Source organism: Mytilus californianus, unplaced genomic scaffold (assembly GCF_021869535.1).
Source record: "Mytilus californianus isolate M0D057914Y unplaced genomic scaffold, xbMytCali1.0.p SCAF_6, whole genome shotgun sequence".
In the NCBI taxonomy this organism is placed as follows: Eukaryota; Metazoa; Mollusca; class Bivalvia; order Mytilida; family Mytilidae; genus Mytilus; species Mytilus californianus.
The window spans coordinates 106,944,483-106,957,031 of record NW_026262712.1 but is presented as its reverse complement, the minus strand read 5'-3'; the positions used below and the strand labels follow the sequence as shown (position 1 = coordinate 106,957,031).

The window sequence follows — 12,549 nt, the reverse complement described above, 5'->3', positions numbered from 1 at the left end:
GAAAGTTCTAATACCTTGTAAGTGGTCAAGATCCCCACCCCTAAACCATATATATTCTGGTTTGTCATGCTAAGATGGTTTGAATGATATACAGGGTTAGTCCCCAGGGGTCATCCCGACCCCCTGCCATTTGAGAAAGTTCTAATATCTTGTAAATGGTCGAGATCCCCACCCCTAAACCATATATATTCTGGTTTGTCATGATAAAGCACATCAAATGAAATATAGGGTTAGTCCCCAGGGGTCACCCCCACCCCCTGCCGTTTAAGAAAGTTCTAATATCTTGTAAGTGGTCAAGATCCCCACCCCTAAACCATATATATTCTGGTTTGTCATGCTAAGATGGTTTGAATGATATACAGGGTTAGTCCCTAGGAGTCATCCCGACCCCCTGCCATTTGAGAAAGTTCTAATATCTTGTAAATGGTTGAGATCCCCACCCCTAAACCATTTATATTCCTATTTGTCATGTTTCGAACATTTGAATGATGTATATGGTCAGTCCCCATGGGGTTCCCCCCACCCCCAATGTTCTAATATCTTGTAAATGGTTGAGATCCCCACCCCTAAACCATATATATATTCTGGTTTTTCATGCCAACATGGTTTGAATGATATACAGGGTTAGTCCCCAGGGGTCATCCCGACCCCCTGCCATTTGAGAAAGTTCTTATATCTTGTAAATGGTCGAGATCCCCAACCCTAAACCATATATATTCTGGTTTGTCATGATAATGCACATCAAATGAAATACAGGGTTAGTCCCCAGGGGTCACCCCCACCCCCTGCCATTTAAGAAAGTTCAAATATCTTGTAAGTGGTCGAGATCCCCACCCCTAAACCATATATATTCTTGTTTTTCATGCCAACATGGTTTGAATGATATACAGGGTTAGTGCCCAGGGGTCATCCCGACCCCCTGCCATTTGAGAAAGTTCTAATATCTTGTAAATGGTCGCGATCCCCACCCCTACACCATATATATTCTGGTTTGTCATGATAATGCACATCAAATGAAATACATGGTTAGTCCCCAGGGGTCACCCCCACCCCCTGCCATTTAAGAAAGTTCTAATATCTTGTAAGTGGTCAAGATCCCCACCCCTAAACCATATATTTTCTGGTTTGTCATGCTAAGATGGTTTGAATGATATACAGGGTTAGTCCCCAGGGGTCATCCCAACCCCCTGCCATTTGAGAAAGTTCTAATATCTTGTAAATGGTTGAGATCCCCACCCCTAAACCATATATATTCCTATTTGTCATGTCTCGAGCATTTGAATGATGTATACGGTCAGTCCCCAGGGGTTCCCCCCACCCCCAATGTTCTAATATCTTTTAAATGGTTGAGATCCCCACCCCTAAACCATATATATTCCTGTTCGTCATGTAACGAACATTTGAATGACGTATAGGGTCAGTCCCCAGCATCCTGTTACAATCATTTCTTGTCTATTATGCAATTCTCATTCTGAAATTTTTGCGATGTATTTTTGTTGCGAAATTGTGAAGGGAAATGGTTTGCAAAAAAAACAAACTCATACTTTGATATTGTAACATTGTTTGAATTCAGTATTTCCTGAATTTGTAAAAATCAATTTTGTATTGTTTTATTGTTCAACAAGCATAATATTAAACATGATAAATGCACATATATATTTTCGAATTTACAGTCCAAGAACTTTCACCATAGTATTGATTCATTGCATATGTCCTTAAATTTGAGAATTTTACCATGATTTAAAAATTAAGGTGACATCATCATTTAAACTAAATTGTACATTTGAAATCGATATATATCAGCTCCACACATACAAGTTGAAGAATCCTTTAGGTGTCAGTTTGAATTATACATATAAATTATAGGTAATAAATTTTGGCCTGGTTGTAGGAAGTCCAAAACCAGCTCATAGTATGTTGATGTTGGGGTGGGGGGATGGGTACCTGATATGTGTAATCAACTCCTCCTACAGTTTATAACCCAGATCCCTGAAACTTCAAAGGAAGATTGCACATATGTTGAATTTGTGCACCTTGAAATATTTGAGGAATTTTTTCATAACTTTTTTCAGACTTGGGAACTTAGTCTTTTTTCATCAAAATTAAATAAAGAGGGTACTAGCTTTCAGAGCTCAAGATAAGAATTCACAAATTGGGGTTTTTACCCACCATTTTTTTATGTAATTGGGTGATAAAGTTTTTAAATTGCATTATCAATTCCAATTCACCCCTCAAGCAAATATCAAATTGGGTTTTTCACCACCAAGCTCCTTAATGTATTGGGTTTTTTCATCAACACGAAATTGAATGTTTAGGCATGTTATAATCACATTATATCAACCCCATGCAGATGTTTTTCCATCTTAAATGTGTTTCTTTCTTTGTATATATGCTAGCTGTTTTATTTGGTTTATTCACTGACGAGCAATTGTACGTTTAATTTGTGTCCCGTTTTAAACGTTCTGCCAGTTTTGTATTTTCTCACAACTTATATAAACTGCAGCTGGTGTCACTAGTTGGACAGTTACTAATTACCTTTCTAGATCCCATATGATCACCCTACAGTTTAGTTGGGGTAGGCGTGGCTAAGTGTTTAGATTTTTATGTAATATATGTGAAATTTAGGTGCTGTAAGAAAGTTTTGCCAGTCCTTTCACCTATTTGCCAGATCTGCTTTTTAATAAAAATAATAAGTAGTTTCCAGATTTAAGATATACCCCAAAACCTTGACCAGGTTTATAGGTTTAATGACGGAGACCACATTCAACTTAAATTTACAGAGTTAAATTTACAAATAATTCTGCAACATCAAATAAATAAATGACAATGTTAAACTGCACTTGCCAATAAGACAACTATCATAAGCATACAGAACAATAAGACCAAAACAAAGAAAGTGTCAAGATGCATTGACGTAAAAAACGGATATGTGTATTCACTCATCAACTAAAATGAAAAAAATAATATATAAACTAAAATTATACTTGAATGTTTTTGTTTAATTTAATTTACATAAATCTTGGTTAAGTTGTCCCAGCTGATTAGAACTTTTGGTTTCTGATGCTTTCCAACTACATATATCATGTCATAATTGATTTGGCCTTTCACTTTTTCCAACTGATTTCGTTCTTGACAAAACCCCGTGTTTATCGTTCTAGCAATGTTCTCGTTAAGGTACGCAAACGGGTCTTGTTATCATCATAATAACTTTCCCTAAAGTATCTAAAAGAAGCTGAAAACATGCTTCTATTCAATATTTTTATCGGTTATATACTTTCGTATTAATTCATTGTATGTTATGATAAATCCCGAGTAATTCGAAAAAAATATGACAACAAGACAAACGCTAATTTGATAAACGCTGAGAAGATCGAAATGTTTTCATAAACACGTGTACCTTTTGAGCAACGGAAAATTCCATCAGGGACCCATTTCGGCTACTTGATGTAGGGCTCTATTTTTATAACGAAAGGACATTTCCAATTATAAATATTATAAAAATAGATTTACGCGACAACTGTAATCAGATAAGGGTAAATAACGCAAACGTTAGCGAATAAAAGCGTTAAGAACTCATGGTTTTGGCATATAATTGGGTTTTCCTTTGAATTAATTGGGTTTTTGAACCCTGCAATGGGCAATTGCATTGGGTTTATAATTATTTGTATTGCGTGATCACGCAAATACGCAGCTTATCTGGAGCTCTGACCTTTATGTAATTAATTCCTACAGTTTTCATCCCAGATCCCTTAAACTTCACAAGAAAATTGCACATATATTGAAGTTGTGCACCTGTTTTGGAAATATTTGAGAGATTTTTATATTTCATATTTCAAGTATTTCAATGTTCAGTATAGAGCATTCTCCATTGTTTTAGAAACATTCTGCAGAACCTGGAGATTTGGTTCTTTGATTTATGTTTTATTGGTTTTAGGTGAGATAATTGTGTACTTTAACATGACAACCTTGATGACAGACAAAGGAAGTGTTGAATCAGCAGAATATGAAAAATCATCTGTTGTCAAGGCAATAGCTGTAGCTAACAAGTTCAAAGTCATCACCATGGTGTTTAATAAAGGTCACAATGCCACCAAACTCCACATTCATCTAAAAGGGCACTACGCAAATGCTACACAGAAATTCCAGGTTAATAATTAACATTATCTCTTTAGTATATGTGTAAAAGAATTGACCTTCCTTTTGAAGAATGTCAAGCAGTCTAAGCTTCAAGAGTTTTCATTTGATACAGCTGAAATCATACAAATGTTTACCAAAATTGTTGTACATGGTCAGTACTATTTTTACCTTAGGTTTTAACAATGAGCAAAACTCACACTGCCTAGTCAGCTGTAAAAGGCCTCAAAATGACAAAATGTGAAACAGTTCAAATGAGAAAACCAAAAGCCTGATTTATGCTAAAATGATAAAAGAAAAACAAATTTGGCAAACTGCAACCAATAACTACCACTGAATTACAGGCCTCGACTGGGAACAGGCACAAAAAGAAAGCGACAGGATTATACATGTTTGTGAGTACTCTTCCCTCCCTTAACTTAGGAGAATGGTGTAACAGCACAACATAAAAACAAACTGTAAGTCATTATTACTGACAGTTATTGTATATCATTCATTATATTGTACCTTATTCATTCCAGTATAATTTTACTGTGATGGTAGATACCATACAAGAAAATAAAACCTTGGAAGTGGTACAGACTATAGATAAAGTAAATATAACAGCTAATGTTACTGTGGAGAAAGAGATTGAACTACCAGTGGTGTATGAAGTAGCAGAGGAACTTATGTAAGTGTTATAGGTATTGGTCTAGTTGTTTTGTAGGTAGGGGTATACTATATATTTATATCAAACTGGAGTGAAATATCACGTCTTATCCTGCAATTTGATTGGTCACCTTGACAAGGAATATGAGCCCATATCCCCTGCGAAGAAAAATGGAAGATAAGGATGGTAAATAATGTTGAAATCAGGACACCCCAGTATATGTCATTCAGGCTTCACAGGGGATTTATAACACTGACATGGAATATGAGGCCATTCCCCTGTGAAGATCCCGAATTATATACAATGTATCCCATATCAGAGCAACTGATCCTGAGGTTTTATGAACTTGGTGAGGTAATGGTTTTTATTGAGTAGTTAGAGAAGGCAGTGGAGAAAGTATAAATAGAAATAAGAATGATGTGTGATAGGTTGATTGATGACTGCTTAATGACCACTCAAAGTTATTACATGCATATACAGGACAATAACATTAATGAGATATGAATATTTTCTGCTTTGTAATAGACAGACATGCTGAGTCAGATCTTAAGGGCATACGATACAGTTACAGGGGAGGTAAGGACATCGCAAACGTAAAATGTTATTTTTCTCGACGTCAAACTGTGACATATCGGGAAAAGATTTTTATCATTCAGACTGATTTAACTTGAAAACGAGTTCATGGACTTCTCTTTTTAAATATGACATTAGGCTTGATTATGTGTAAAGATTATTTGTGCCAATTTTTTAGAACAAATTATTAATGATTTTTTTAATTGAATAAATATACAGCAAGAAATACCATTTTTTGACTAAAATCAGGAAAATGTGATAAAAAAGAATTATTTCCAAAGAATTGTTACACAAATTCAAAGCACATTTATGTAGAGAAGGTATTCCAAATATTTTTACAAAAATTCGCTTGCGTTTATCTTTTAAAACAAAGCAGTTAGGTATCTCTTTCCAAAGGATAGAAATGTAAAAAAAAAAAACGAAATTTCCAGTAAATGTCCAAAATTTTGACCCCATTTATTTCTAAAAGTAGCACATGAAGGTGTATTTTTATGCCCCACCTACGATAGTCCCAATCAGGATCAAACCCATGACCTCCTGCATTAAGGTGAGGACGTTGCCACTGTATGAAGTATTGGAGCTACTATTATGTATTATTAGCTCCCCTGACCCACTTTGCATCTGTCTGTTCATCTGTCTTTTAATAATTTCCATTTTCATCATCTTCTGTAAAACCACCAAAGCAAGATAAACAACTTTTGAAAAATTTATGGAAAGACCTACCCCGGTATATCAAATTTCTTCATTTCTTTATGATTCGGATTGGCCAACTTTCAAAAATCTTTTTCTCTGAAACTGTAATTAAAATGTTTAAAAATTTGATAGATTAATTATCTGAGGACCCAATACAAAATATTTTCATTTAATGTTAATGGTGTGGCTAACCTGGTTGATTCTGATTGACCAATTTTCAAAAATCTGTTTTCTGAAACTTCACGTAAAATGTTTTAAACTTTGGAGAATTAATGGTTTGAAGACTTTAATTGGGTTTTAATATTGATAGTGGGGTAGTAAGGGGGGGGGGAGGTGCTAACATGATGGCATTAGTGTTACAAATTTCCCATGTAATGCCTTTGGAAAATCACTAAATCATCTTTTCCTCTGAATCTACTTCACCAGTTTTATTCAAACATTGTCATGATGATTTATGGAAGGTTATGATCAGAGGAAAAACATGATCATCAGAGGCAATCTTTGATTATGAATGACCAATTCTCATAATCACCTGAAAAATATTTTGAAAGTTAAGGGGATTAATAGAAAAACCATCTGAAGTTAAATATTCCTTTAGTTAACTTCTTTTGAGCAGTTTTAGGTGTAAATTGGCTATGTGAGTGATACTGGCAACTGTATATGCTACATAAGTAAGTGACCTTGATGTAAAAAGTACAGTACTAGTGTACTAAGGGGTGTGCAGAAAATATTGTTGAGGCAAAACATAGTGAAAAGTACCATAAGTTGCACAAGTTTGTAGGTTTACTTTAAGTCACTTCATTCATTTCAAGAAGGATTTATTTTATTGTGGGATGTTTTTTTGATTTCAGACAAGTGAAACCAAAACCAGTAGATCACAAGACCTTACCAGAACATGTTAACCTCACAAATGTAGATCTACCAGAATTCATCAAGTTACAGTATGAAGCTCTGTTAAAGGAGGAAAAGGAGGGTAAATTATTTTGTGCATTATGCAATAAGTCCCATGATCAACTTGATAAAATTTGTTATGCTGGATAAAAGACTCATATATAATTTACAGTAATACAAAAAGCACCATTTCAGCTGAAACATAATGTTCATATGAATAAAACATGTTTGTTTCTATTTAGTTGATATTAAGTCACAGTTCAATTTCGATCTTATAACCGTCTTTTCATGGAATGTGGAGTCCTTCCATTATATTTGCAGGTGGGCGCACTCTTGTCAGTCCATACTTCTACTAATTTCATTTTAAACATATTTTAAAACAGAGTTGTCAAACATTGTAAACATTTTCATTCAGGAAAATGAAAAGTAATGTTACCATTTTTACACTAGATGTACAATTTAAATTAAAAATATTGTACAAAAAGAGGTAATGGGTGACTGCACATTACAAAATGAAAACACTTTTTATAAATACTTGCAATTTTACCAATTTGTTTTGATAGGTGATATTACAGAGAAAGGTTTTAGGATTGAACAGATGACACTGTGGCTGAAGTATCAGGAATATTTGAGAAACCCTCCAAAGAATGATACCACAGTAACTAAAATAGCTGTCAGAAAATTACTTAGCTTTGTTGATGTTCCTATTCTTGAAATGAATCAGAAAGAAAAGCTTCAAGTCCATAGTAAAAATGATGATTCATACCAGACATTAGATGACATTCTGAAATCAGGAGGAAGATATACAGATGAAGGGCATTTTCCATGGGAAGAGAAAAATGTATTTGGTAAATTTGAAAAGGTAGGATTATTAAAGTTATTTTATTAAATGATTTTTGTGGTATTCATTTGCATGATAAATGTCTATATCAAACATCACATTGTCCTAGATTGTCATGAAATATTTCATCTAGATGTAAAACAACCAACAATTATTAAAGCTGCTATGATATGACATATGATGATATGTTAATGTTTATGTTTTATAAGGTTATAGGCAATATTTTCAAATTTCAGTCAAATTGAGATATTGTGAGAGAAGTCAGAGAAATGAAAATTAAAAAAAAAAAATGGATATTGGCAAATTTTCTATTTACTATTCAACATTCACTTTTTCAGATGAGGAGAAAAGAGACCATACAGAAACAATATACAGAGGATATTTACTCTCCTAGAAGGAAACTTTTAGATACATTTGGTGATTCTCTACGTCATGTCAATAAAATCTTCAACAGAGAGTTTGGATTTACTGCTAGAAAAGTTCCTGGACATATGCCACACTTTGTTGATAGATCTATCATGTATGAACTTCATGAAAGGTTTGTACAGAAATAAATGGTGATTCTTTTAATTTGCATTTAGCTCTTCGTAGCCCACTTTGTGGCAATTTAATTTCACAGTTTTCAAATTTACTTGATGTAATTAAAGAAGGAATGATTCACATTTTACATGTTTGTGATGATTTATATTTGCTTTATTTTTCTACTTGTGAAAGACGAAAATAAATCACTTGCAAAAATTAGTTGGTATGCTGAAGGAGAACAGAAACATAAAGTAAATGTATGTGAAATTGTAATGTTTTTATGAAATCGTAAGTAATAAAAAAAACAAATTCAGATTTCGGTATGCTTGTTTTGAATAAAAATAATATTTTTTATATTTTTTGCTTCATTTACTGTACATATATGGATTTGCCTTCATCCATAATGCTTCCAGATGATAGTAACTGATTTATTTTTGGTAATAAAAAATTCAAAGAAGTCAGTTAACATATACACATGTAATTATTGAATGTGATTGAGAACATCAATCCTCTGAATTAAATGAAAATCGGAAAAAAATCTCTATTAATACCAAATAATAAAAGTAACCAAAAGTACAAAAATTAAAATACAGAATGCCACTGTGCAGTACCATTAAAACATACATGGTACTTAAGAAAGGGACTTTGAAAATGGGTAAGCCTTCAATAGAGGTAATTTTAGAATTTCTCCTACACTTTCACTATACAAAAAAGAGATTTTTAAGCAACTTCACTGGGTCCAATGTATGTTTTTATGGATTGGCCATTAAAATATAGAAATAAGCAAATACAAAATTATCAGAGCAAAATTATAATTCCTATATCTAACCATCATCATAGGTTTGGTTTCTGTTACATAAAGTTACATAATTGAAAGAAATGAAATGTCACTTTGATTTCCCATAAATTCACCAAGGAAAAAACATAAAGTATGTTGTTCTATTAATAGACAAATTTTCTACTACATAAAGAAGTAGTTCATCTTTATTATAAAAAGATGACTGGTATGATATGTAATGTAATTATGATTTTCTCTTTAAAGTTTCCAGAAGAATGGGATATCACATCTTCACATAGCGTTCGTAGTTCTGATGACATGTAATGTAACTATGATTTTCTCTTTAAGGTTTCCAGAAGAGTGGGATATCACATCTTCACATAAAGTTCGTATTTCTGATGACATGTAATGTAACAATGATTTTCTCTTTAAGGTTTCCAGAAGAATGGGATATCACATCTTCACATAGCGTTTGTAGTTCTGATGACATGTAATGTAACTATGATTTTCTGTTTAAGGTTTCCAGATGAGTGGGATATCACATCTTCACATAAAGTTCGTAGTTCTGATGACATGTAATGTAACAATGATTTTCTCTTTAAGGTTTCCAGAAGAATGGGATATCACATCTTCACATAAAGTTTGTAGTTCTGATGACATGTAATGTAACTATGATTTTCTCTTTAAGGTTTCCAGAAGAGTGGGATATCACATCTTCACATAGCGTTCGTAGTTCTGATGACATGTAATGTAACTATGATTTTCTTTTGAAGGTTTCCAGTAGAGTGGGATACCACATCTTCACATAGCGTTCGTAGTTCTGATGACATGTAATGTAACTATGATTTTCTCTTTAAGGTTTCCAGAAGAGTGGGATATCACATCTTCACATAGCGTTCGTAGTTCTGATGACATGTAATGTAACTATGATTTTCTTTTTAAGGTTTCCAGAAGAGTGGGATACCACATCTTCACATAGCGTTCGTAGTTCTGATGACATGTAATGTAACTATGATTTTCTCTTTAAGGTTTCCAGAAGAGTGGGATATCACATCATCACATAAAGCTCGTAGTTCTGATGACATGTAATGTAACAATGATTTTCTCTTTAAGGTTTCCAGAAGAGTGGGATATCACATCTTCACATAAAGTTCGTATTTCTGATGACATGTAATGTAACAATGATTTTCTCTTTAAGGTTTCCAGAAGAATGGGATATCACATCTTCACATAGCGTTCGTAGTTCTGATGACATGTAATGTAACTATGATTTTCTCTTTAATGTTTCCAGAAGAGTGGGATATCACATCATCACATAAAGCTCATAGTTCTGATGACATGTAATGTAACAATGATTTTCTCTTTAAGGTTTCCAGAAGAATGGGATATCACATCTTCACATAAAGTTTGTAGTTCTGATGACATGTAATGTAACTATGATTTTCTCTTTAAGGTTTCCAGAAGAGTGGGATATCACATCTTCACATAGCGTTCGTAGTTCTGATGACATGTAATGTAACTATGATTTTCTTTTGAAGGTTTCCAGTAGAGTGGGATACCACATCTTCACATAGCGTTCGTAGTTCTGATGACATGTAATGTAACTATGATTTTCTCTTTAAGGTTTCCAGAAGAGTGGGATATCACATCTTCACATAGCGTTCGTAGTTCTGATGACATGTAATGTAACTATGATTTTCTTTTTAAGGTTTCCAGAAGAGTGGGATACCACATCTTCACATAGCGTTCGTAGTTCTGATGACATGTAATGTAACTATGATTTTCTCTTTAAGGTTTCCAGAAGAGTGGGATATCACATCATCACATAAAGCTCGTAGTTCTGATGACATGTAATGTAACAATGATTTTCTCTTTAAGGTTTCCAGAAGAGTGGGATATCACATCTTCACATAAAGTTCGTATTTCTGATGACATGTAATGTAACAATGATTTTCTCTTTAAGGTTTCCAGAAGAATGGGATATCACATCTTCACATAGCGTTCGTAGTTCTGATGACATGTAATGTAACTATGATTTTCTCTTTAATGTTTCCAGAAGAGTGGGATATCACATCATCACATAAAGCTCATAGTTCTGATGACATGTAATGTAACAATGATTTTCTCTTTAAGGTTTCCAGAAGAGTGGGATATCACATCTTCACATAAAGTTCCTATTTCTGATGACATATAATGTAACAATGATTTTCTCTTTAAGGTTTCCAGAAGAATGGGATATCACATCTTCACATAGCGTTCGTAGTTCTGATGACATGTAATGTAACTATAATTTTCTCTTTAAGGTTTCCAGAAGAGTGGGATATCACATCTTCACATAAAGTTCGTAGTTCTGATGACATGCAGTTTGCTTTCTCATATTATTATTATATGATGGGAGTTACACGTAATGTGACAGCAAAAGAAATCTTTGATGAGATGGATACAGATAAGTCACGGTAATCCTCCTTTTTTTTTTTTAAGTTTTTACTTTTACTTTTACTTTTTTGTATTGTATTTTGAAATTAATGTCAATGTTTATTTGAAACATGCACATGTAAAAATGCAAGTTTATTTATTTATTTTAATGTTTCCAACAAAACTGATTGTCACACTTTACACAAATTACTATATAGGACCCCCCCCCCCCCCCCCCCCCCCCCGAAAAAAATGAAAAACACTATGTACGGTAACAACTATATTTTTGAGATTATTTATAAATTGTATGTATATATGATTTGTATTCGTCGCCTTTCTTATGAGCAACACCATGAGATATGCGCAAAAGAGGACATTTTTAACACTGTATTAACACAGATTAATATGAGCATTTGCCTATCAAGTTCCCCATTCCGGCTGTGATGATCTTTTAACAGAAATTTTCTTATGGTAACAATTGATCACTTTGAAGTACCAGTATATATTTTTCTAAAACTGTCATAAATGAAATTTTTTTTTAAACGATGAATAGATTATTAACCTGGAAATTTTTCTCTTTCCAGAACTTTATCAGATCGGGAGATTAGGACATTAGCAGCTTCACTTTACGACTTACCGTTGGATTTAAAAGTAAGTTTACATTCTATTATGAATTTTTTGTTGAATAGAATTATTATTTAGATAATTTTGTTTAATTGAAGTAATAGTGTAATGTTACTGGATTTTTTACTCATCTTTCCTAGCGTTTCTTAGATTAAGGAAAATAATAATATAAGTTCATATATTGTAATATGCTGCATAGGTAGTTATATCAATATGACAAAAACAGTGGTTCATAGACATAAGAGATTAGTATTATGATATAGAATACAGCTATGAAGTACATTTTTAGCACCAAGTGTAATAACACATTTTTGCCTTTTTTGTGTATGATAAATATAGATTCCACCACTGCATCAAGTGTGTTACGATATTTCTCAACTCAAGACAGTTAAATTTTTAAATTTAATATGCGAGGCTTGCAAAGCTTTT

The 12,549-nt window shown here is 33.2% G+C and overlaps 1 protein-coding gene across 9 annotated transcripts in view; it reads left to right on the top strand.

Moving 5' to 3' along the window:
- Window positions 1–12,549, top strand: part of LOC127704254 (N-acetylglucosamine-1-phosphotransferase subunits alpha/beta-like) — a 68,444-nt gene that overhangs the window by 41,357 nt on the left and 14,538 nt on the right. For all 9 annotated transcript variants that reach the window (XR_007983204.1, XM_052208205.1, XM_052208214.1 and 6 more), the window contains exons 15-21: window positions 3,935–4,146; window positions 4,656–4,804; window positions 6,901–7,022; window positions 7,504–7,802; window positions 8,120–8,319; window positions 11,385–11,537; window positions 12,081–12,147. Coding sequence is in view for 8 of the 9 variants with exons in the window: in XM_052208205.1 (XP_052064165.1) it covers window positions 3,935–4,146; window positions 4,656–4,804; window positions 6,901–7,022; window positions 7,504–7,802; window positions 8,120–8,319; window positions 11,385–11,537; window positions 12,081–12,147 (1,202 nt within the window). In the remaining variant the exon portion in view is untranslated. The remainder of the gene's footprint in view (window positions 1–3,934; window positions 4,147–4,655; window positions 4,805–6,900; window positions 7,023–7,503; window positions 7,803–8,119; window positions 8,320–11,384; window positions 11,538–12,080; window positions 12,148–12,549) is intronic.